At 38.7% G+C, this 25,716-nt stretch overlaps 4 protein-coding genes across 13 annotated transcripts in view; 2 read left to right on the top strand and 2 right to left on the bottom strand.

Annotated features, from left to right (window-relative positions):
* The window catches only part of LOC111811555 (phospholipid--sterol O-acyltransferase), a 14,054-nt gene extending 9,301 nt beyond the window's left edge, over positions 1-4,753 (top strand). Inside the window, exons 10-16 of one of the 4 annotated variants that reach the window (XM_023698459.1) lie at positions 517-568; positions 681-752; positions 2,068-2,236; positions 2,745-2,849; positions 2,926-3,010; positions 3,117-3,206; positions 4,354-4,753. In XM_023698459.1, the coding sequence (XP_023554227.1) occupies positions 517-568; positions 681-752; positions 2,068-2,236; positions 2,745-2,849; positions 2,926-3,010; positions 3,117-3,198 (565 nt within the window). In that variant the 3' untranslated portion in view covers positions 3,199-3,206; positions 4,354-4,753. Of the gene's footprint in view, positions 1-516; positions 569-680; positions 753-2,067; positions 2,237-2,744; positions 2,850-2,925; positions 3,011-3,116; positions 3,207-4,325 lie in introns of those variants that run through there. The other 3 variants (XM_023698460.1, XM_023698461.1, XM_023698462.1) reach the window with 3 other exon arrangements.
* A 721-nt stretch (positions 4,754-5,474) lies between these two features.
* On the bottom strand, positions 5,475-9,520 carry LOC111811539 (protein NPGR2). 6 transcript variants are annotated; one of them, XM_023698435.1, is made up of 6 exons: positions 9,389-9,520; positions 9,211-9,289; positions 8,536-8,865; positions 7,565-7,817; positions 6,105-7,466; positions 5,475-5,938 (listed from the first exon to the last, which is right to left on the bottom strand). In XM_023698435.1, the coding sequence occupies exons 3-6, from the start codon at positions 8,791-8,793 to the stop codon at positions 5,619-5,621; spliced, it is 2,193 nt and encodes a 730-aa protein (XP_023554203.1). In that variant the 5' UTR covers positions 8,794-8,865; positions 9,211-9,289; positions 9,389-9,520; the 3' UTR covers positions 5,475-5,618. The 6 variants fall into 6 exon arrangements, with proteins under 6 accessions (XP_023554203.1, XP_023554202.1, XP_023554204.1 ...); XM_023698434.1 differs by having other exon boundaries at positions 8,536-8,816; XM_023698436.1 differs by having other exon boundaries at positions 8,536-8,802.
* A 3,027-nt stretch (positions 9,521-12,547) lies between these two features.
* Positions 12,548-16,423, top strand: LOC111776360 (thioredoxin-like fold domain-containing protein MRL7, chloroplastic). Of its 2 annotated transcripts, none has more exons than XM_023655792.1 (5): positions 12,548-12,771; positions 14,561-15,434; positions 15,546-15,630; positions 15,767-15,878; positions 15,977-16,423. In XM_023655792.1, exons 2-5 carry the CDS (start codon positions 14,593-14,595, stop codon positions 16,078-16,080), a joined length of 1,143 nt encoding a protein of 380 aa, XP_023511560.1. In that variant the 5' UTR covers positions 12,548-12,771; positions 14,561-14,592; the 3' UTR covers positions 16,081-16,423. The 2 variants fall into 2 exon arrangements, with proteins under 2 accessions (XP_023511560.1, XP_023511559.1); XM_023655791.1 differs by having other exon boundaries at positions 14,375-15,434.
* A 962-nt stretch (positions 16,424-17,385) lies between these two features.
* On the bottom strand, positions 17,386-25,516 carry LOC111811243 (long-chain-alcohol oxidase FAO2-like). Its single transcript, XM_023698005.1, has 4 exons — positions 25,166-25,516; positions 24,763-25,041; positions 23,370-23,922; positions 17,386-18,717 (listed from the first exon to the last, which is right to left on the bottom strand). The coding sequence occupies exons 1-4, from the start codon at positions 25,382-25,384 to the stop codon at positions 17,543-17,545; spliced, it is 2,226 nt and encodes a 741-aa protein (XP_023553773.1). The 5' UTR covers positions 25,385-25,516; the 3' UTR covers positions 17,386-17,542.
* Positions 25,517-25,716: the final 200 nt, after the last annotated feature.

Here is a 25,716-nt window from a genome sequence, read left to right as displayed (position 1 = left end):
TTTTTTTTTTTTTTTTTTTTTTTTTTTTTTTTTTTTTTTTTTTTTTTTTTTTTTTTTTTTTTTTTTTTGTATTAATTGAAAACAACTATGAGAAAGGGTGACTACGAGTCAACATCTAAATAACCGGCAAATAATTGCAAATTAGACATCCGACCTGCCAGAACTAAAAAGAGAATTGTCAAAATGCTTAGCATTCAAAGCACAAAAGTGAATTGCAAGGCATCTTCGATTTTAAGATTTGACATGAAGATAAATAGTCTAACTGAGATATAGACTCGATTATAATCTTAGATCACGCGTACTCATCTGTATGCTTCCATTAGACAAAACTTGAATTATGTAAATTGCTCCTTTTTCACGGTCCATTATTACTCTTGCTTGGCGCTTCTCTGAATTAATGGTTGCAAACAACAAATGTTTTCATTTTCTTGTGAATAGCTATCAAGTTTTTAGCCTTATGCTCCCTATTTTGTTAAGGATTCAATTTTTTCCGTCTCTAAAATTGTAGTTTTATAGATCAGGGAATCTGGTAGATGGAAATCCTGGTATTGCCAGTGGGGATGAGACAGTAAGTTGGCGAATAATGAACATTGCTTCTTCAGTAGTGCAAGCTTCCTTTTGGAGGCTGAATTTCAGAAAGTCTCTTCAGCATTGACGTAGAAAGAATTCTCCGTTCTCAGGTACCGTACCATTCTCTCTCGTGGTGCAAAAGCTGGCTTGGACCAAAAGTGAACATAACAAGGGCTCCTCAGGTATCCATGTTCATTTATTATTTAGTTATCATCATACAAATAGGCTTTCCGATTTTCATGAACAAAAGAATGTGTAATTTGTGCTGGACTTGTACCAAGGGTAAATCGCATTCCTAAGGACTTGGAAATTATGATACTCCAACTATCTTTCTCCATAAGCTAACTGAATGGAGTAATACTACGTTATATTGGACACGTTTCTATAATCTGATCTAGTGGCCTGGCTTGGCTTCTTGCTGGCAATGTCACATGCTAGGAATGAGTTAATAGGATTATTTTAATCTGTTTTTTCATGCCCAAAGTGTGAGATCCCACATTGGTTGGGGAGGAGAAAGAAGTACTCTTTATAAGGGTGTGTAAACCTCTCCCTAGCTGACATGTTTTAAAAACCTTGAGGGGAAGCCCGAAAGGGAAATATCCATGTTCATTTATTATTTAGTTATCATCATACAAATAGGCTTTCCGATTTTCATGAACAAAAGAATGTGTAATTTGTGCTGGACTTGTACCAAGGGTAAATCGCATTCCTAAGGACTTGGAAATTATGATACTCCAACTATCTTTCTCCATAAGCTAACTGAATGGAGTAATACTACGTTATATTGGACACGTTTCTATAATCTGATCTAGTGGCCTGGCTTGGCTTCTTGCTGGCAATGTCACATGCTAGGAATGAGTTAATAGGATTATTTTAATCTGTTTTTTCATGCCCAAAGTGTGAGATCCCACATTGGTTGGGGAGGAGAAAGAAGTACTCTTTATAAGGGTGTGTAAACCTCTCCCTAGCTGACATGTTTTAAAAACCTTGAGGGGAAGCCCGAAAGGGAAAAGCCTAAAGAGGACAATATCTGCTAGCGGTGGGCTTCGGCTGTTACAAAGAGAAATTATTGAATTAGGCTATTATAGTATGGCTTGTGGCTCCTTAGTTCCATTATTGATCATCTATAACATTGTGGCATGTACGTAAGGCAAGACCCTCAGCCAAACTAGTTGAACAATTCCTGGACTCCAAGTTGAAGGTATATTTTTTAATGTAAAAAATCCTCAGACAATGGTAATTTAATTTCCTATTTTCTTCCTTGTGAAATTAGGCAATAAAATACCATAAGCTTACATAGGCTTTTAATGGACTTTGCAAGATCCTTATGCTAATAACCGACCCCTACCATTTATGTTTGGCATCAAAATTTACATTTAGACCATGGTTGCTATTTAATATTATGAATGCGTACAGATATTTTGAGTTGACTGATTCCTATTCTTGAAGGGCCTCTTTTATAGTCAGATCTAATTGGCTTGTTTTTACACAATGTAGGCAGAACATGATGGATCAGATGTACAGATTGATATGAATGTAGAGAATAACCGTGAAGAAGATATTGTTCCTAACATGACTAGGTCTCAGAGAGGCAAGTATATAACTTACTATGAAGACTCAGAAAGCATTCCAGGAAAAAGAACTGCTGTATGGGAGCTTGATAAAGGTATGTGGCACTCAACTTCACCGAAGGACGGTTTCGAAGTTTACTTACATTTGACACTTGGATGAAATGCAATTTGTGGATTACAGGCCCAATGTTAAATGGGTTGCTCACTATGGAAAGAAACAACTTGAGATTTTATCCATTTTAATTTGGGAAATCCTTTGGAATTGAAAAGGTTTTTTGGACTACATCTTAAAAATCTCATTAAATGAAGGCAAAAGTCGTTTCTTTTCTGCTTTACCAACTTTATATGGATTTGCATTTTGGTTTAGTAAGTATTCTTGAGTTCTGCAATTAACTGGAAAGAGGAGAGAGAGAGAGAGAGAGAGAGAGAGAGAAGAAGAAGAAGAAGAAGAAGAAGATACGGGTCGGGCGGTCTGATGTGTGTCGTACAAGAAAGCCGAGAAATAAATCTTTAGATCTTGCATTCTGCATACATTTCAAGCTTACACACAGAATTAGTCTCACACCATTAAAATGTATTATTATTGACACTATCTCCATATAGTTAATCACAGAAACATCGTGAGATCGCCTGTTCTAATGCGAGAATTATGGCTCCAGATGTTGCATGATATCCATCCCAATGCCAAGTCAAGCTTCGTTACCAAAGGTAAATTTCATTTACTTTTTTTTTTTTCGTTCATTCTCTTCGTCTTCTTCGTGAGATTAGCAACAAACTTTCACAGTTAAGCGTGGGCCTTTGAGGGACGAGGATTGTTACTGGGACTATGGAAAAGCTCGGTGTGCCTGGCCTGAGTACTGTGAATACAGGTGACCCCTCCTTCTGGAGAAAATTAATCTTCCATATTTTTTATCAGTTCACTATCTTTTACTTTGTTTATGGCCTTTTTTAAAGACTTCATTTATGGCTGTGCAGATATGTTTTTGGGGACGTTCACCTCGGACAGAGCTGTAGGATAAAAAATAACTCAACCGATGTGCTCTCACATTATTTATAGATTAAAAGGTATGAATCTTCTCTGGCGATTCTTTTGGGTCCCGGAAGTTTAAGTTCTGGTGGAGCAAAATTAAGTATGTGGTGTTTTATGGGGATTGGAAGGAAGTGTACATAACCAGTCTCCACTGATATCATTCCATTACATATTAGCTGAATAAGTCTCTAAACTTTCTATTTGAATTTGATAGGTCTTAAAGCTTTAAAAGTGTCGAATAAATTTTTTACTTTTCAATTTTGTATCTAATAGATCTTTGTTTAAAAAAAATTCAAGGTCCTTATCAATTAGATACTTTTAAAGTTTAAGGATTTATTAGACAAAAAAAATTAATAATCTATGCTTTATTTGATAATTGTTTTGCTTCTTTTTTGTTTTCTTTTTATGAAATTTATGCTTGTTTTGTCCTAATTTTGTGCTATGGTTTTCACATTTTTGGAAAAAAAAAAAGTCTGTCAAATTCTCAAAACAAAAATAACTTTTCCTTGAACTACTATTTTTGTTTTGAGGCTTGGTTTTTTAAAACATTTGTAGAAATTAGATAACAAAACAAACCTATTGGTGTAAGGAGTGTTCATAAGTGTAATTTTGAAAAACCTTAACCTATAGTTATCAAATAAGACCTTAGTTTTTGATTTTTTGGTCTTTTAAAATGTTCTATTGACAGTTTTGTTGTCTACATTTTTAGGTGTGTTTTCAAATCCCAGCTGAGCTTTGGAACAAAAAAAGATAGTTTTTTATAAACGTCTTTTTTAATTTGGCTAAGAATCCAAATGTTTGCTCAGGAGAGGGTAGAAAATATAATTTTCAAAAATAAAAAACCAAATGTTGTGATTAAAGAAAAAAAATGGAAACACCAAATGATCAAAAGACTTAGAGACTTATTAGACACTTCACTTCACACAAAACTGTTCGGTGTAATTTTATTGAAGAGTTATATTGATTGATTCTTGATCCTCCTAAAGGAACTCTTATTCTTCGTAAGAAACAATAAGATTTACTATGATTTACTTGGTCAAAGAATAGTTCCTCAGCACTTTACAAGTAGATAGAAAAATGGAAACATTCAACATCAGCTCCTTTGTTCTATTGATCTTTTAGGTTTTGACTTCATGAAAATCTATTTTCTCCAGCAGTTGTCTTCCATCATTTCACATGCAGGTATTCCAATGGCGGGTTTCATCCATTGCTCAAAATTTCTGCTAGCCAAACTGGAAAATTCCAGCTAAAATGGAGGTTTGTTACTCTCCAGAGTTAGGAGAAACTGGGGCGTTGAATTCTTGAGGGTAACGATCATTTGCTATTGACGTTCATTGTTATAGGCAGAGGTAAATATTACGAGTTTCACTTCCAATTATATGTAATTAACGCTCAGTTGCTTGTATGCCATTGAAAATAATGCCCCAGAATTTTGTTGAGATGGCTTGCTTGTATGCTCTGCCAATGTAATGATGCTCATGTTATGAGAAGGCACAAATGCCTTTTGAGTAGGGAAAAGAAAACATGTTCTGATAGAATTTGATAGCAATTGATTAGTCAAGGTATGTGTTCCAGTTTCTCAGGGCCAAGTTCATTTTTCAAGTGCTTATATGCAAATCTTGATATAGTATTCCCCATATCTTGCTGTTATTTTTCTCTGTTCTGAAGGGATGGTAGGGATGGAGAGAAATAAATTGGTATTATGAGATTCCACGTCGGTTAGAGAGGGGATCAAAGCATTCCTGATAAGGGCGTAGAAACCACTCTCTAGTGGATGCGTTTTGAAACCTTGAGGGGAAGCTTGGAAGGGAAAACCTAAAAAAAACTATATGCTAGCGGTCGGTTTGAAATGTTACAAATGGTATCAGAGCTAGACACCGGGAAGTGTGTAACGAGGATGTTGGGCTCTCAAAGGGGTGGACTATGAGATCCCATATCGGTTAGAGAGGGGAACGAAGCATTCCTTATAAGAGTGTGGAAGTCTCTCTCCAGTGGACGCATTTTAAGACTTTGAGGGGAAGCCCAAAATTTCGAGTTGATCTAAAAAATTATTTCACCCAACCTGGACTCTCTCTTCAATGTACAGACATCAAAATTTCTTGAATTTGTATGGAAAAATAGGCAAATTTGGATCCAGTCACTCAGAGGAGAGTTGAGTGCTTACTTATTACGATTACACAAGCTCACGTAAAGGAAGGCCTGAATAAGTAAGTTTCAGGGTGGCACGCTTCTTCGGAAAGAGGTTCCTACTTTAATATATAAATTAAGAAGAAAAAAAAAAGGGCGAAATTCCAAAAGAATTGTTTTTGACTGAGGGAAAGAGAAACTTTTCCATTTATTGATTTTGTGTTGTACAATATGAGGGTATAATATAGATTTTGAAGCAAAAGATACAATAAAAATAATTAAAAAAAGAAAAAGAAAAAGAAAACTTGAGCAGAGCTGTTTTATCTAAAGGGTTCAACAGGAGCAGACTCTTCAAGAAAAGTTGCAGCCTCAAAACATTCAACAGCTTCAACCAATGAAGACTTGGTTCCTTCAGATTTGTAGAACAGCCCGAGATTGTACCACGCACCATGGTTCGTCTGGTCGAGCCGTAGAGCATCCATCAAAAAGCTGCGTACAACGGGATGCGATCGGTGGCCGAGATGTCTGATAGCCACGGCAGACGAAACCAAGCTCGGGACATGAATGGGATCAATGTCCAGAGCAGCCATAAAAGCTTTCAGAGCTTCTTTATACAAGCCTTTTGCTTCATAAAGCATACCTGTAATCAATTCACAACAGTTCCAAACACCACCCTCAGATCACTGAACTAAACAGTTTAATATCTTCAGATTCGTTCAAACGAACTAAGAACTGTTCGTGGGCGAAACTCGAAAATAGTCCATTCGAAACAAAAGAGAAGCTAACAGTTAAGTAAGAAGGATTACCTGTAATATGACATCTAGAAGCCGAATGAGAACAGATGGCCTTCGACTTCGAAAGGCAGGCCTCGGCATCGTGCCACTGCGAGAGCCTTATGTAGACTAGAGCTAGATCATGCCACACTTCCATTTGCAATCTTCTAGTACTGTTCCGTAGCTTCTTATCTCCCGAACCGAAACTTTTACTCCGAATTTGAAAAAGAGCGAGTAATCGACTGTAAGTCTCGATAGCACCTTTAAACTCATCCTGTGCAATTAGAAGCTTTGCTTTTGTTCGAAGCAACTCGCCTTGATCCCATTTCCCTGTTTGATCCAGAGCTGCATTTATAATACTTTCGCTATCGGTATATCGTTTTTGGGCGGAGAGAATCCGAGCCAGTAGTAACCAAGTTTTGATATTAGATCCACCTTCCAGCTTGAGACACTTCCTTGCATAATAAAGTGCTGAATCTAAATTCCTCTCGTCTGCATATTGAAGACTCGAATGATAGAGAACATTCGGGTCGGTCATTCTAGTCTTCCTCCGTGCAGCTTCGAGGGCCTCCATTGCCTCACATTGTCTGGAGGACTTCTCGGAATCTGCAACGGCGGATTTCGAATACACAGACAGTGAGATACCCAACAAACAATTGGCAACACCTTCCAATTGATCACATCCATGATCCAGGCTTTGCAGAGCTCTATAAGCGAAACTCGATCCCTCTTCGGCAAGCTCGCAGTTCTCTCCACAAATCTTCGACGCCATCAGTAGAGGGGGAAGTGATTTAGGATCCTCATGACTGCTCAACACTTTCCTCAACAGATTCAAAGCAGCCAAGTCTTCACCTGCTCCATAATAACAAAGAGCTAGAGCATGGTACCTTTCTTGTCGTTGTAGAATCCCAGGAGGCAATTCCTCTATTTGACCTGCTAAAGCCCTTGTATCCCCTGATATTGTTAGTGCAAAGGAGAGGTGATCCAAGATTGATGGATCCCAATCAATCCTTTTAAGAATAACTTTTCTAAGAAGTATCATAAATAAGAGTATAGCTTCTTCAATATTGTTTTTCGGTACAAACGAGCTGTCCATTTGCGACCGAAGATTAGGAGGGCATGCTTCGGTTCCACTGTACAGAAGAAAAATAGCAAACTCTTTCTGAATTCGAGCAGTGGTTTCCGCATCAAGGTTCCACAGATGAAGAAGTGCCCGCCGGTACGAAAGGATCGCTTCTTGAGAAGCATCGGCTAGCTTCCATAACTCCGGTAGCAGCTCCGCCGCCTTTGTAACGGTCTCCTGCAATTTACAATCAGCCCCAAAGTTTTCAGGCAAGCCTTCGGGGAACGAAGATTCGAGTATGTCCAGAATAACTTTGCAAGTTCGAGCAGCTTCTGCAAAAATTGTGGAAAACGTAGATCAGCTACGGATCAACGTCTTGAAGAGTTTGACAAAAGACATAGATTCCCAAAACTCAAGTAATAAACAGTACCTCCGAACTTCCCAAGGGCTTGCAGTGATTTTGCTTTGAAAAAGATGCCTTCCAAGAGTAAACTGACAGTATGCATCGACATTGGAGGAGTAGTAAAACTTTGCGATCGTCTTCTCGGGCAGTCGCCTCTTCTACCTATGGAGATCATTATCTTACTAGTTATAGCAGCAATGTCTATTCCTTCAAATACATGAAGAGCAGCTTCAATATTTCCCTTTTGATATTCATATCTCCCCAGCAATGCTCTTGCTTCCTTCAAACAGCAGGTATAAATTAATTACAACCTTTTCAGAGATATACTTGAGAATACACCAAATCTATCTCTGTTTTATTTCAATGACAGCAATTTTTGCAATACATATCAGTCAGATAATTTCCATTTCCGCTTTGGCCTGTTACGTGTCGCCATCAGCCTCAACGTCTACTAGGGATATGTTTCCACACCCTTAAAAGGAATGTTTCGTTCCCTTCTCCAACCGATGTGGGATCTCACGATCCACCCCTCTTGGGGGCCAGCGTCCTCATTGGCACACTGCTCGGTGTCTGGCTCTGATACCATTTGTAACAGCCTAAGGACACCGCTAGCAGATGTTGTCCTCTTCGGGCTTTCCATTCTAGGTTTCGCCTCAAGTTTTTAAAATGCGTCTACTAGGGAGAGCTTTCCACACCCTTATAAGGAACGCTTCGTCCCCCTCTCGATAAACTCCATTTTTGTTAAACAATGCATTCAGATTGATAATCATTGACAACTGACCAAGAACTCATATAAGCAGAGGTTAATTTTCATTCAATACTCAAAAGAATCTTTGATCATTTAGCACCAAAAAGAAAGCTTGCTCATGTTTTCTTTTTTTGTTTTCACTCTAGAATCTTGCTTCTTTGCTCCATAGAATCATCCATAAACAAGTTTGTAAAGGAAACAATAAACCAAGAACGATCACATGCAAGCTAGAAAGCTTAAGGATTCTAACCTCATAATTCAAAGAACCACTCTCACGAAGCGAGGACTCGGCTTCTTCTATATTGCCAATTTCTGGCTTCTTGTTGATCTCGCTAGTCCGTGAAGAGCGCCCGCTTGCTGAATTCTCCACAGGCAAAGGCGATTCTGATGCAGGAATCCCATCATCCCCAGCTGCTTTCTCACCAGAACACAAGCACTTCATTATCTTCCTAATATTCCCCCCTCTTCCAGCGCCCCTCCCCCTTCTTATCTTAACGGCGCTCTTCATATTGTTTGACTGCACCCAAAAATCTTCATCCACACAAACATAACCTTCATAAATTTCTCCTAAATCTATTCACTGAGCCACAAACACAAATATCTCATCAATGTCTATGAATTCCAGATCAAAAGTCGAAAAACAACAAGGATGAATTCTAGATAGTAAAATCGCTTCAAGCGACAAAGAAATCGAGTCATTAATTTTGAAATCCCCAAACATGTCGTTCTTGAACTCGACGAAAAGCTTAAGAATCAAGCCGTTACAGTCGAACTCAATCTCGTTCAAGCAAAATCCATCAACGAAAACCAAAAACAACCGAAGAATTGGTGATGAAAAATTGAAAATCAATACAGTACAAAGAAGCAAGCAACTGAAGCAAGTAAAAAATCAGTAGAAGCAAAGGTAAAGAGTATGAACAAACACCTTTTATTTCGCCAAAAGTAAAAGGAGAGCGAGGGAAGGGAAAATCCAGAAACAGCAATACCCATGGACTTGAATTCTTCTGTTCAACAAATCAATCAATCAAGACCTGCTTTGAATCGTTTTGAAAATCAAGAACAGCAACGCAATAAAGCAGATGAAAGCTTGAACAATCTTTTACTTTATTGCTGCTTTTAGTGGACGATTCTGAGATTTGCTTTCGGATGAACACAAGGAACCAAATGAAGAAAAGAAAAAGAAAAAGAGAAAAAAAAAAAAAAAGAAGGAGGAAAACAGAATCCTAGAGACGACGATCTTTGGCCTTTTGGGGGCTTAGAATTTGAGGGAATTTTTTATTGAGCCAAAATGGAGCGTTTGGGTCCCACCTTCCAAAGTTACCACGTGGCCTGAGGATTATCTTTGCCACGTGGCACTCATTACGCGCCGGCGGTAAACCGTTTTTCACTGTTCTGTCAGAGATTGTCAGAGACTGTTTTTTTCTCTTTTTTTCTTTTCTTCTTTTTTAATTCTTTTTTTAAATATTTATTTATTTATTATTCTTCGCGAATTCACGTTTTTATGTTGAAATTTATATGTTTTTTTTAAATAAAATTATTTCATGTTTAATTTGTGGGTTAGTGGTGTTAGACAAACCCGACTCTCCACAATAGTATGATATTCTCTACTTTAAGTATAAGCTCTGCTTTGCTTTAGGCTTCCCCAAAACTCGACCCTCCACAATAGTATGATATTGTCTACTTTGAGTATAAACTCTGTTTTGCTTTAGGCTTCCCCAAAACTCGACTCTCCACAATAGTATGATATTGTCTACTTTGAGTATAAGCTCTGCTTTGCTTTAGGCTTCCCCAAAACTCGACTCTCCACAATAGTATGATATTGTCTACTTTGAGTATAAGCTCTGCTTTGCTTTAGGCTTCCCCAAAACTCGACTCTCCACACTAGTATGATATTGTCTACTTTGAGTATAAGCTCTGCTTTGCTTTAGGCTTCCCCAAAACTCGACTCTCCACAATAGTATGATATTGTCTACTTTGAGTATAAGCTCTGCTTTGCTTTAGGCTTCCCCAAAACTCGACTCTCCACACTAGTATGATATTGTCTACTTTGAGTATAAGCTCTGCTTTGCTTTAGGCTTCCCCAAAACTCGACCCTCCACAATAGTATGATATTGTCTACTTTGAGTATAAACTCTGTTTTGCTTTAGGCTTCCCCAAAACTCGACCCTCCACAATAGTATGATATTGTCTACTTTGAGTATAAACTCTGCTTTGCTTTAGGCTTCCCCAAAACTCGACTCTCCACAATAGTATGATATTGTCTACTTTGAGTATAAGCTCTGCTTTGCTTTAGGCTTCCCCAAAACTCGACTCTCCACACTAGTATGATATTGTCTACTTTGAGTATAAGCTCTGCTTTGCTTTAGGCTTCCCCAAAAGACCTCACACCCATGGAGAGAGTATTTGTTGATTATAAACTCATGATCATTTTCCTAAATTAGCAGATGTCGGACTTTCATCGTCTAACAAGTGGAACTTGTTATTTGTAGCTTTATTTTATTTTAAAATATGAGTGTTTATATGATTCGATAATTTGATCAGCTTAATTGGGTTAGATTTTTTTTTTCGATATTGAAATTTTGAAAAAAAAAAAAAAAACTAAATCAACGGTGTGTCTTCATGGGTTGACATTTTTTTTGTTGGGTCAACTCGACCAATCCGAAAATAAGATTACAATCTAACTCAATCCTACCAAACATTACTTTTAATATTATTACGAAGATTAAGAATATTTTGACGTTTGTTACTATGTTGGTGATACGTTGTGACTTGTGAATGTTTGATATTTGAGTTTTATGAGATTTTAGCTATTAATGTAACATGTATCGGGGATAAATATGATTTTTATAAAAAAAATTAAAAAAATAAAACAACCCAAAGGTATAATTAATGAAAGCCGAACATATAGTAAAAATTGTAACGCTTGTTTAAGTTTAAGGTATAATTTGATAAAATTAAAAGTTTTAAGACATAATTAAATTATTTTCTTTTTCTAAATTTTAAAAGAAAATTGGAAAATCCGACGTGGAAATTAATTTTGGTGTAAATATTATTCCTTTTATTATAAGTTCTTCCAATTTTTACTTCAAAATATTAATTTATTTACAATTAGATGTCATCTCAAAAGGTAATTTTTTTTTTCTCCATTTACAAATTTTATTAATTATTAAAAAGATCAATAAATACTTTACATTGATTATTTTTTTCTTTAAAAAAATTGAAAAATTGATATTTATTTAATATAATTATTTTTATTATTTATGAAACTTTAAAAAATATATATATATTTTAAAACTTATATAAAAATGTACTTTCGATTTAAATATCAACGTTTGAATATCATACGGAATTAATATTAAATTTAAAAATAAAGTATTTTAAGTAAGTCGTGGAAAGTCTATGGCTTTATAAAAATGAAATATAATACCTTTATACTTTCGTTTAAATATTATAATTATTAATTTATATTAAATGTGTTGAAAAATAGGTAGGTGGGTCCCACATCAATATTATACTTTAATAATTCGACCAAATAAATAAATAAAAAAGATTATTACAATTATGAATTATATTAAAAAGAATGTTAATCATTAATAAACTTTTATATATATATATATATATACTGAGCCGTTGTTGTTACTCTCTTGCTTGCTTTAACGTCTCTTTAAAAAATCTCTCACTGCCTTCGTTTTCTAAAACCTTCTCTTAAATCGAGGCCAGAGGCTCGAGCATATGTCGTTTGACCGTAAGCGACGCAAGAACAAATTGGCTTGCTCACTTGTTGTTGAAAAGTGAGTGCCGCACAATCGCAAGTCCGCTGCCACCAACAGTGCGATTGTGACAAATATATTAAATAGATAATATTTCTTTTTAAATATGTATCACTGTAAAATTAAATTGACGACGCTTAATTATTATATTATATAGGTTTTTTTTTTTTCATTTCAATTTTAATTTACTATTATTATCATATTATCATTTACATCACTATATGTATTTATTTTTTTGAGCTATAATATATGTAATTAATTATTTAAAAATAATTATTAATATTAATGGCTAAATAAACTAAAAACCCTAAAACTTAAATGCTATTTATAATATATTTATTAAGGAATTAAAATTAAATTAAAATGTAAGGTATATTATTATTTTATTAATACTATTTTTTTTTAAATGCAACACTCAAATTATTTGATTTTTAAATATATTTTTTCATGATCATCAGAAACTGCCCTTAAAGTTGATACTATTTACTATTTTACCTGGGTTTTATCCTTTCCATGGAGAGCGAGAGGATTTGGACATGGGTTTATAAACCCTCAATTGAAGCGCTTATCATCCCATAAACCCCAGTATCTTTGATATCTATTCTTCCCTCCAGGCGCGCTTGGGAGTTCGTAATAGCTCGAAAATCTGGACCGGGGAAGCTCCAAATATCTTCAGACAGAGCGATTTCCCTGCTTTCAGCTGGCTCACAGTAACAGTATGTTGAAAATCGCTTCGAAACTTGCTCAAATTTCCACTACTTTACTGTTCTTATGCCTGTATTATCGGATTTGATTATCTTCCATTTTCTTTTTGTACGTAAGTGTTTTGAAATGCCATCTTCTAGGTCTGAAGGAAGGAGGAAGTGGAATTGAGATTCAATTATTTGCTTCCAATGATCCCTTGGGTCTTGTTTTTGCTGCCGTTTGAAGTGTTTTCTGCTTAGTTTTAATGGATTTCTCTTCATATTTAAGCCTGTGCCTCTTTCTTTGTGTACTAATTCGATGCATACATATGAAGTTAGCGAGAGAATGTGTGTGTAAAGAGAGAATATTGAGAGAAAATCTATGCCGTAGAGAAGTTTGTTCAAAGAAATGTTATAAATTGTCACGAAGAATAAGTTCATGAATCGTGGGAGAGTATTTTAGTCTCGTTCGTTCATGAGTCTTGGGAGAGTAGTTTAGTCTCGTTCATCTAGCGGAACACTTTCTATATATCAGTCAGTTGTCTCAATCAAAGACAGTTCCATTCTATCTTAGACGATATGTGGTTACTCGACTCTTCAGCCCCTCAGGGCACTATTAGAGAGTTCATTGGGGCCTGTCGCTTTCTCAATATCAAATGGAAGCTGTTGAGATGAGGTACTGTGATTATATGTCATTTCTTTGCCGGAGAGAAGATGAGAGTATGGTAAACTAAGAGTTTCTAACTAGGTTCGAGAGTAAGTAGCTCGATTATAAAGCAGCTAATTCATTTATTCTTGAACAATCTCTTTCAAACACTGTAAACTCAGAGATTCGTGAACATTTTTTGGTGCATTTCCTTTTCCTATGCATGTATTGGAATTTATTTGGTTCATCTCTCATTCATTTGGTTCATCACCCACTTTTGGTTCATCTCCCATTTTGATACATGAACCATCTTGATTCATGTATGACATTAATGCTTCTATGCCTATATAAATGGTTGTCTAGAACAGTTGAGAGGCATAAGATTGATTGTCATTTTGTATTTACCTAGTGACATTTGGGAGGAACTTTGTTGAGTCAGACTTTGTTGTGTGAGAGTGTGAGATATACACTTTGTAAACACTTTGATTATTGAGATTGGTCGCCACCCGTGGATGTAGGGGAATTTCTTCTCTCTGAACCCGTAAATCTTTGTGTCTCTTTGTTTAATTTCTGTTTGTGGGTGTGTGAATGTGATCGATCTTGTTTCCGCTTTTGTTACGACAAGAAATTGGTGTAGGAGTGTATGGTGGGAAGGTAATGAGAGCTCCCCTGCTCGAGCACAACTTAACTCGTTTAGGCATATGTCTTCGACCAAGATGTTAGAGGATTGAATCCGACAACCCTACGTGTTTTGAGAAGTGTTTCTGAATTTGTAAATATTTGAATTTGAAAGTGCTTTTAACCACCTAAAAGTACTTCTACTATGGTAGAAATGTACTCCCAGGCATAGCTTTAGCTGGGTTTTTTTGTCTGTTTTATTACAGTAAAGCCTGAAACTCATACAAGGGAACAAATTAGGTATGTTTTGATGATTGTGGAAAATCGATTTATGACAATGGTTTGTAAAATTAAATTTGTTTCTATGGTTAGGTATTGACATAAAGTCGGCGTGTAAGCTTACGAGGAGACCTAGTTGAGATATTCAGTTAAGTCGAGGTCTAACTGCAGAGTATTGGGGCATGAGCGCCTTTGTTTGTGTTTAGTTTTGTTATGGATTTCGGTCTCATCTGCATTCCCGACGTCCAAGCTCCTCTTGCTCCTTTCTGTTCTTAACAGGTTTCAGTCTATGCCGTTTGGAAACTGAGAAAATGATGTTTCTCCAAGCCCCTTCCGTCTCGATGTCGGTTTCACCTCAATATACAGTTTATAATGCTTCTACTCTGCATCGATCCTTAACCGTTCCAATTGAGTATCAGACTTTTAAGCCGTCTCGTTATTCTAGATTTCATTCAGTCAGTATTTTGCCGAATCTTGTACACTTTAGTCACAGCCGAAAACTTCCTTGCCTTGTTGTTTCGTCAAAATCGAGTTCAGAACAGGATTCTCAGCCTAGTGCTGATTCTAAAGTGAAACCAAAGTCGAGAAGTCGCAGTAGGAAAAGCAAGGCTTCTGAAAAGGAGGAAGAAAATGATGATAGGATTTTCCCGACAACAATCCCAAGGAAGCCTCGACGTGGTCGTAGAAGTGAAGCTGCAGCTCTTGAAGATTATGTTCGTAACACACTTGAACAAACATTCGCATCAATACGACAGCAAAATGCAGAAGTAATGGAAAATAAGGAAAATATGTTCAAGGAAAAGGTTGACGACGAGGTTGAATCTGAAAGTAGTGACGATGAAGAGGACGAGGACGAAGAAGAGGAGCTAGAAAAAAGTGATGGAACTGGATGGAATAAGAAGAAGAAGAAGATAGTGGTGGAGGAAGAAGATCCAAATTGGCCTTTAGATGCCGATGTGGGATGGGGAGTTCGAGCATCGGAGTACTTTGAACAGCACCCGATCAAGAACGTAGTTGGGGATGATGGTGTCGAAATTGACTGGGAAGGGGAAATTGATGACAATTGGGTGCAGGAAATCAACTGTTTGGAGTGGGAGAGCTTTGCTTTTCATCCTAGTCCACTTGTTGTTCTTGTTTTCGAAAGATATAACAGGTTCTCTTCTTCTACCTTTCGAACTTTGTGCGAATTTTTCGGGCTATAACGCATCGACAGTATATTGAAACCACCGATACTGATACGATGAATTGATTTTTCTGTTCACAGGGCAACTGATAATTGGAAGACTTTGAAAGAACTCGAGAAAGCACTACAAGTGTACTGGAACGCAAAAGATCGATTACCACCCCGGGTATGAGCTAAGTTTCGTGTTTTTTTATCTGTTTGATTCCTCGAGATTTGCCCGAGTAGCTGAATCGAGATCTACCCCCCCATGACTGTTTTACCTGGCATCTGTTTATTCTAGTCTCGTTAAACTTGTAATGCAGTCGGTTAAAATCGACATCAATATCGAGAGAGATCTAGCCTACGCTCTGAAAGTTAGAGAATGTCCTCAAATTTTATTTTTAAGAGGAAACAAGGTCCTATACCGGGAAAAAGGTTTGCATTTCTTTCTTGCTATAATCCATTTCAGTTTGTGTGAATGTTTCTTCTAAACCCGAACCAATGCGTGTGCCTCTCGTTACATTCTTTTGCAGACTTTCGGACGGCGGATGAACTGGTTCAGATGATTGCATTTTTCTATTACAAAGCAAAGAAGCCGTTATGGATCAATGACAAAGCTTTGGCTCGACCGTTTTGAGCTCGAAGTCCTGTTCGGATAGACGTACAGAGGATTCATATACGTTCTCACACGTACATATGGTCGTTTTCAGGCGAGAACTTCAAAACAAGTACGTTCATTTTCTGAGAATCTTTTATGCATTCTTTAGCTTAAAGATAGATTTGTGATGGCAGTAGAATCTGAACTCAATAGATGTTTTTCTTTGGTCTCCTGTGAACTGCTATTTGTCTGTTCCAAGAGCTCAAATTTGTATATCTTGAATAATTTCACTTGTCGTCATTATTAACTGAGCGGTTGTAACTAAAAAACTTAGAGGCGGAAGTGAGCTCAACGGTAATTGACATATACTTATTCCCTTTAAGATGGAGGTTCACTTTAGGATAACCGTTATTTTTTCTTCTTCCCATATTGTCCGCTTTAGCCTGTTATGTATCCATATCAGTTTCACGGTTTTAAAATGCGACTGTTAGGGAGAGGTTTCCACACCCTTATAAGGAACGTTTCATTCCCCTTTCTAACCGATGTGAGATCTACAATCTACCCTTATTGAGGGCCCAACGTCCTTGCTGGCATACTGCCTGGTGTCTAGCTGTGATACTATTTGTAACAGTCAAAGCACATCACTGGCAGATATTATCCGCTTTAGCCTGTTACGTGTCCCTGTCAACTTCACAAATTTAGGACGTGTATGTTATTCCACACCCTTATAAGGAACATTTCATTCTCCTCTCTAACTGATGTGGGATCTCACAATCCACCCTCCTTAGGGGCCAACGTCCTCACTGGCACACTGCCCGGTGTCTGGCTTTGATACCATTTGTAATAGTCCAAACACACTGCTAGCACATATTGTCCACTTTAGCCTGTTACGTGTCGCCGTCAGTTTCACGATTTTAAAACACGTCTGTTAGGGAGAAGTTTCTACACCCTTATAAGGAACGTTTCATTCCCCTCTCTAACCGATGTGGGATCTCACAATCCACCCTCGTTGGGGGTCTAGCATCCATGTTGACACATCGCCTAGTGTCCAAACTCTTATACCATTTATAACAGTCAAAATACACTGCTATCAGTTATTGTCCGCTCTAGCCCGTTACATGTCGCCGTCACCTTCACAATTTTAAAACGCGTCTGTTAGGGATAGGTAATGAATATTTCGTTCCACTCTCCACCAATGTGGGATCTCACAAAAATACTTCGAGATTCATTCTATTTTAGTCTCTATACTTTCAAATGTTTAAATTTAGTCCTCGTATCTTCTATAAATCTTAAAAATAGTTGCGGTAAGTTTATTTTCAATTTTTTTAAAAAAGGAACTTAATATATTTACATAATTTTAAAATTTCTTGGAAGTACGAGGACTAAAATGGAATAAAATTCATTGTACAAGGACTAGAACGTTATTTTAACTTAAAATTTATTCGACTCTCAGCTATTTTACATCTTAAGAACTAGGAGGAACACATTGAAAGTTTTCTTCTTACTTCAAACACTCTGCAAGTTTCTTTGAGATGCAATAAGCTGTGGATTGAATTGTGATCATTGGATTCACTCCAACTGCAGTTGGCAGCACACTTCCATCACATACAAATAAGCTTTTTGCTTCCCAACTTTCACCATTCTCATCCACTGCTCCTTCTTCCTCTGTGCTGCCCATCCTGCAGCTGCTCATCTGATGTGCCGAGCAGTAAATGTTCCAGTACTTTTCCCTCGAGAACGGTCCCCCGGCTGCCTCGACCGAGTCGAGGAACTCCTCCAAGTCTTCCTTGTTTGTCCCGTGAAATCGGAATCTCTGGCCATCGCTTCTATAGGTCCCCACCTCAGTTGCTCCTGCTGCAATCAAGATTCTCAATGCCTGTCTTAAACCGATTCTTAGATTCTCTTTATCGGTTTGGTCGAGTCGATACTTTACGTTAGCCTTTCCCTTTATTTCTCCTGCACCTTTGTCTCTTACCAAAGCAAAAAGGTGAGCGGTTCGAGCGTATTTTACCATTGCGTCTTTCATATCACGCCCGGACGTCCATGGAAACATGGCAGCAAATGAGGCTGGTCCAAGTGCAGGGGTTTGGATTATGGCATGGCTATTGGAATCTTGTGAGACTACGTTGTGGAGCGAAGTAATGAGCCCTCCCTCGTATATTTTACCCGTGAAATCGGATAGTTGTTCGGGGAAGTATCCCCAAGCTAGAATAACCGGGTGCAAATGAAGATTGTTGCCTATGTTTTTGTTACGTAGTCCGCTTGCAATCAGTAGAGGAGGTGTTAGGAGAGAACCACAAGCCGAGATTGTCGCTTTTGCTTCAATATAAAGCTTTTTCGTGACGTTTTTGCTCAGCGGAGTTGCTATCACTCCTAAGCATCGCTTGTTTCGACTTGTGTTGTTCGTGTTCTCCAAAACGAGCTTGTCAGCTCGGCAGCCTGTGAGGATCACTGCACCAGATTCAACAGCATCAACCAGCCAAGTAGAATCAGTCCCTTTCTTGTCACCAACCCTACAACCATAACAACAAGAGCCACAATAATGATCTTTTGAGGAATTTCTCGGAACCGAATCGACCTTCAAACCAAGATTCTCACACCCTTTACGAAGAACTTGATTCTGAAAACTTTCAAGTCGACATCCCTCCGTCACTCCAATTCTATCACACACAGCGTGTTGAGTTATGGAGTCTGCTCCCTGTATTTATAGCTTGGTCAATGGCTATATCCGGTAAAGCTATATATGGTACATAGCTATATATAGTAGATGGTTAAATCTGGTAAAGCTATATTTAGTAGACTGAACCATATATATATCCCGTCCAGTAAAGCTCTTAAATGTACTTTTCTATTCTCTGTACTCTCTTGTTGTACATGCCTGAAGTCATCAATAAAAAATCCTTTTAGCCAGAGTTCTCCTTGCAACTTCTCTCTATCCTTCTCTTTGTGTTCATCTAGATCGAGCGTGTGCGTTGTTGTGCGATCCTAACAACTGGTATCGATCCTAACAACTGGTATCAGAGCAAGGCAAAATTCACCACGATCTGTGAAGATGGAAAGTTCAAAGATTGGAATTGAGAAGTTCGATGGATCCGATTTCGGTTTCTGGAAGATGCAGATTGAAGATTATCTGTACCAGAAAGATCTTCACGAACCTCTGTTGGGGGTGAAGCCGGATACCATGACCACGGAACAGTGGAAGCTCAAGGATCGACAAGCCTTAGGGATGATCCGGTTGACGCTATCCAGAAACGTGGCGTTTAACATCATCAAGGAGAAGACAACGTCAGATCTGATGAAGGCGCTGTCAAATATGTATGAAAAACCGTCGGCTATGAACAAGGTGTATTTGATGCGTAGATTGTTCAATCTACAGATGTCTGAAGGTGGACGTGTTGCGGATCATATAAATGAATTCAATATGATCATAAGTCAACTGGGTTCGGTGGAAATTAATTTCGAAGATGAAATTAAAGCGTTGATTTTGATGTCATCCTTACCCGAGTCATGGGATACTGTTGTTGCCGCAATCAGCAGTTCCCGAGGATCTGATAAACTGAAGTTTGATGAAATTCGAGATGTAGTTCTCAGCGAAAGTATTCGCAAACGGGAAACTGGAGATTCATCAGGCAATGCTCTCAGTGTTGATCGAAGGGGAAGAAGCAAATCAAAGAGCTCAAACAAACATGGGCGTTCAAAATCAAAGAACCGGGGAAAATCTCCAAACAAACCCAACGTAACGTGTTGGAGCTGTGGGGGAAAAGGACACTTTCGGACAGATTGTACAAAGCTAAAGAAGAAGCAGAATCATAAATCTGAAGATGATGATGATTCTATATACACAACAGAAGATGCTGAGGACGTTTTAATCCTTAGTGTGGATAGCCCAGCTGAATCCTGGATTTTGGATTCAGGTGCATCGTTCCATTCGTCTCCAAGTAAGGAATTGTTTCGAAATTTCAAATCAGGAAATTTCGGGAAGGTGTATCTTGCCGACAATAAAACCTTGGAGATTGAAGGAAAGGGAGATGTCTCCATACAAACTCCAGCAGGAAATCAATGGACATTACAAGATGTCAGATACATTCCTGGTCTCAAGAAGAACCTGATCTCTATTGGTCAGTTGGATAGCACAGGCTATGCAGCAGAGTTTGGAAAGAGTTCCTGGAAGATTGTGAAGGGGGCCATGGTTGTTGCGCGTGGCACAAAATCTGGAACCTTATACACTACTGCAGAGTGTATAAACATGACTGCTGCTGCTGAGAGTGCTTCCAATTCAAGTCTATGGCACAATAGACTTGGACATATGAGCGTCAAAGGAATGAAGATGCTCACTGCGAAAGGAGCTTTAGAAGGCTTAAAATCTGTTGATATGGGTCTTTGTGAGAGCTGCGTTATGGGCAAACAGAAACGAGTTAGTTTCACAAAGGCTGCCAGAGAACCGAAGAAAGTGCGGTTGGAAATGGTCCATACAGACGTCTGGGGACCATCTCCAGTTTCATCACTTGGTGGATCAAGGTACTACGTCACCTTCATCGATGACTTCAGCAGGAAGGTATGGGTTTACTTTCTGAAACATAAGTCAGATGTGTTTACCACCTTCAAGAAGTGGAAAGCTGAAGTTGAAAATCAGACCGGCTTGAAGATCAAATGCCTGAGGTCTGACAATGGAGGAGAGTACAACAAATCAGAGTTTATAACATTTTGTGCAGCTGAGGGAATTAGATTAATAAGAACAATTCCCGGTAAGGCAAGACAAAATGGTATTGCAGAAAGGATGAACAGAACCTTGAATGAGCGAGCAAGAAGCATGAGGATTCATTCTGGATTGCCAAAGGCATTCTGGGCTGATGCTGTGAACACAGCAGCATATTTGATTAATAGAGGGCCGTCAGTACCCTTGAAGTTCAAATTGCCCGAAGAAGTATGGACAGGAAAAGAACTCAAGTACTCTCACTTGAGAACCTTTGGCTGTACTGCATATGTTCATGTTGATCCAGAGAAGAGAGATAAGCTTGATGCTAAGGCTGTGAAATGCTACTTCATAGGCTATGGCTCTGACATGTTCGGGTATAGGTTTTGGGATGAGAAAAATATGAAGATCCTAAGACACTGTGATGTGACCTTTGATGAAAATGTCATGTACAAGGACAGAGAGAAGATAAACTCTGAGACTACGAAGCAAGTGGGAGTTGAATTTGAGTGGCAAGAAAATTCACACAGTGATGGTACAACAGAAGCTCAAGAAACTCCTGATCCTATTGCTGAAGAACCAGACGTGGCTGATCCTATTGCTGAAGAACCAGACGTGGAGCAAGTTGCACCTGAACAGGTGTTGAGAAGATCATCCAGAACTACCAGAGCACCAGACAGATATTCAACCTCATTACACTATCTGTTGCTGACTGACGAAGGAGAACCAGAGTCCTTTGATGAGGCCCTACAAGTGGAAGATTCAACTAAGTGGGAGCAAGCCATGGATGATGAGATGAGCTCACTTGAAAGGAATAATACGTGGGTGCTGACTGAGTTGCCTACAGGAAAGAGAGCTCTGTTGAACAAATGGGTGTTCAAAATCAAGGTTGAACCAGATGGCAGAAGGAGGTTTAAGGCTCGGTTAGTAGTTAAAGGATATTCACAAAGAAAAGGCATTGATTATGCTGAGATCTTTTCTCCAGTTGTGAAATTAACTACTATCCGAATTCTACTGAGTATTGTTGCATCGGAGAATTTGCACCTTGAGCAAATGGATGTAAAAACGGCATTTTTACATGGAGATCTAGACGAGGAGATCTATATGCAACAACCCGAAGGATTTGCAGCTCCAAGCAAGGAGCACATGGTGTGTAAGCTCAATAAGAGCTTGTATGGACTGAAACAAGCACCGAGACAATGGTACAAGAAGTTTGACTCCTTCATGAGCAAGAGTGGTTTCCACAGAAGTGAAAAGGATCAGTGTTGCTACCTCAAGAAATACACTGATTCTTATGTGTTTCTACTCCTGTATGTGGATGATATACTAATTGCTGGATCAAGTATGAGGGAGATAAACCACCTGAAGGCAAGCTTGTCTTCAGTATTTGAGATGAAAGATTTAGGTGCAGCGAAGCAGATCCTTGGGATGAGGATTTCTCGAGATAGATCTGCTGGCACATTAAATCTATCCCAAGAGCAGTACATTGAGAAGGTGTTGTCCAAATTCAAGATGAATAACGCTAAACCCAGGACTACCCCCTTGGCAAATCATATTAAATTGTCAAAGGGGCAATCTCCCAAGACAGTTGAGGAACGTGAGCACATGGCATCAGTTCCGTACGCTTCTGCAGTTGGGAGTTTGATGTATGCTATGGTCTGCACTAGACCTGACATAACACATGCAGTGGGAGTTGTTAGCAAGTACATGGCAAATCCAGGGAAGGAACATTGGGAAGCTGTGAAGTGGCTTCTAAGATATCTGAGAGGTACATCCAATACTACACTTTGTTATGGCAATGGCAAAGTAGTTCTGCAAGGTTTTGTGGATGCTGATCTGAGTGGAGATGTAGACTCCAGCAAGAGCACATCTGGGTATATCTACACTATAGATGGAACAGCAGTGAGTTGGATGTCTAAGCTTCAGAAATGCGTTGCTCTTTCATCTACTGAAGCTGAGTACGTGGCCATAGCTGAAGCTGGAAAGGAGATGATATGGATGACAGACTATCTAGAAGAATTAGGCCGGAAGCAGTGCAAGAAGATCCTTTATACAGATAGTCAGAGTGCCATACAGTTGGTGAAAAACCCAGTCTATCATTCAAGAACAAAACACATTAGAAGACGGTACCATTTCACTCGCAGGTTAGTGGAAGAAGGCGATATGTGTTTGGAGAAGATAGAGGGTGCAAAGAATCCAGCAGACATGTTGACAAAATGTGTTGATGTTGGAAAATTAAAGCTATGCAAAGCCCTAATTGGTATGGTGTAGGATCAGTCTCCAAGTGGGAGAATTGTTGAGTTATGGAGTCTGCTCCCTGTATTTATAGCTTGGTCAATGGCTATATCCGGTAAAGCTATATATGGTACATAGCTATATATAGTAGATGGTTAAATCTGGTAAAGCTATATTTAGTAGACTGAACCATATATATATCCCGTCCAGTAAAGCTCTTAAATGTACTTTTCTATTCTCTGTACTCTCTTGTTGTACATGCCTGAAGTCATCAATAAAAAATCCTTTTAGCCAGAGTTCTCCTTGCAACTTCTCTCTATCCTTCTCTTTGTGTTCATCTAGATCGAGCGTGTGCGTTGTTGTGCGATCCTAACAACTGGTATCGATCCTAACACAGCGTCCATTGCCGATCGGTAATCGAAGCTCCCGAACAAAGGAATCTTATGAATGGTAGACCACTCTTCAAGAACAGGTTTAGGAGTTCTAATTGATGCAGACCAGTTTATAGCAGAGCCTCCACCTACAGTAGTTCCAGCCAACAGCATAACCTTCCCATCAAGTGTTGACTTAAGTCCACCAGTTTCATATAGTTCATCCATGGATGGACCTTCCAGGGAAGAATAATCTTCAGGCACAAAATAGTTCCCTTTCTCGAGAACGACTACCTTCAAACCAGATTTTGCAAGAATCGCAGCAGCAACCCCGCCACCGCAACCCGAGCCAACAATCACAACATCACATTTGATCGTATAGGTGCTACCGTGTTTTTGATCCTCAGTCACTGCAAGGCCTTTCATGGAAAGAGACCGGAGAAGAGTGGAATCATGTTCTTTGCCAGTTTCTATCAACCCCCTTTCAAGAGGCCGCTCTTTTCGGGTATCATTCAACCGTTTTCGAGTGTCTACACGATACCCCATCGCTTCCCATGCTATGTTTTTCGACTCTCCGTCGATCTGAAACAGAACAAAAAGGAATTCTCTGTATGATAGTACTCAATAGTCAATATGAACAGATCTTTCTTGTTGTCTAAACCAGTAGAACAAGAAGATGTCAGCCTTAACTTCTAAATATTCAAAGAGATGAACGCTGTAAATGTCAATGTAGATGAAAACTAATGCGTGGATTGATTGAAAAACAACAAACAAAATGAAGGCCCAATCGCTAACACTTTTTGCCTTTTGTTTCTAGCAACTTCTTTATTATATTTTCTTTTTTAGAAAACAAAAAAACTAATTATAACCGCCCAAACCCACCTAAACCCATCCCTAGCAGATAATGTCTTCTTTGGACTTTTCCTTTCGAACTTCTCCTCGAGGTTTTTAAAATGCGTCTGCTATCTACTAGGGAGAGGTTTCTACACCCTTATAAAAAATGATTTGTTCTCTTCCTTAATCAACGTGGGATCTCACAATCCACTCCTTTGGGGCTAATGTCCTTGTTCGCACACCGTTTCGTGTCCACCCTCTTCGAGGCTCAGTCTCCTCACTAGCACATTGCCCAATGTTTGGCTCTGCTACCATTTGTAACAGCTTAAGCCCACCACTAGCAGATATTGTACCGTTTGTGCTTCCCCTTTTGGGTTTCCCCTCGAGGTTTTTAAAAACGCATCTATTAAGGAGAGATTTCCACACCCGTATAAAGAATATTTCGTTCTTCTCTCCAACTAATGTGAGATCACACACTTACATCCACTTATCATCATCCTTAACCAGAATCTTCAAAGCAATGTTGAATATGAACACTAAAGCACAGATACAGGAAAAAGGAACTGAGAATGTTCAGAGAAAGCGTACCCTGGAGAAGAATTTGAAGCAGCAGAACATTTTTATGATCATAAAAACCATTCTCAGGAGCACAGTATACCTCTGGTGAGCCACAGACCAATCCTTGAGAATCTGTTCTCTCTTCTCCAGAGAAATCTCAGAGAATTTGAGAACGAAAGGCCATCTCCAATCAAAGCAAAGATATCCACAAAGCAACAATGTTCCAATTCTAAAAGACAGAAGCCTCAGAACCAATTTCACAAGAAACACAGCTTTCGGATTAGCCCTATCCACCAATAGCGCCGCTACCTAAAAATCCGATAAGAAAAAACAAACAAACAAGCGAGTTTCCAGCATAAGAATCTCCAAACTTCGAGCGGGGAGAGAAAACGAAGATTAAGAACTCAAAAGGATCGTAGAGTAAGTAAACGACCTCATCAGGAATCGGGGCTTGAGAAGCGGAAGCTTCGTAGAATGCAAGAAGCGATTGATGGAGTGGATCTTCCTTGACGAGAGGCAGCGGGGGAATGATAGCTTCACAGAAGGCGGCCATGGCTTCCATTTGCGAGGAAGAGAAGCCATGGCTGAGCTCTGTTCTTCGTCTTCTCAACAGAGGGTGAGATCGAACTTCTCGATCCTCCATTTTCGCCATTTCCTGACCTTGAGATTCCTTCTACTGCGGCTGAGACTGAAACTCTCCGCTCTGGATCTTGCTGACAGTGTCATCGGATGCGATATTTATAGCAAGAAATAAACAAGAAAAAGAGAGAAAACTTCAAATTTCTTATCCCGAAAGGATTATGAACATATCCGATTTGAGCCCATTTTTCTAGGAGGGTATATGGTAAAAAACTTTTGTCCTGTCCTGATTGTATTAGTAACCGGAACAATTTGAATAAAGTTTTCAATTAAACCAGAGCAGGATTGTCGGACTTTGTTTTTAATTATAATTTGAGCTCATTTTTGTAGGAGTGTATAGGTAAA

This window comes from Cucurbita pepo, chromosome LG15 (assembly GCF_002806865.2).
Source record: "Cucurbita pepo subsp. pepo cultivar mu-cu-16 chromosome LG15, ASM280686v2, whole genome shotgun sequence".
NCBI classification, from domain to species: Eukaryota; Viridiplantae; Streptophyta; class Magnoliopsida; order Cucurbitales; family Cucurbitaceae; genus Cucurbita; species Cucurbita pepo.
The sequence above is the reverse complement of the archived record's forward strand: the minus strand, read 5'-3'. Positions and strand labels throughout refer to the sequence as shown.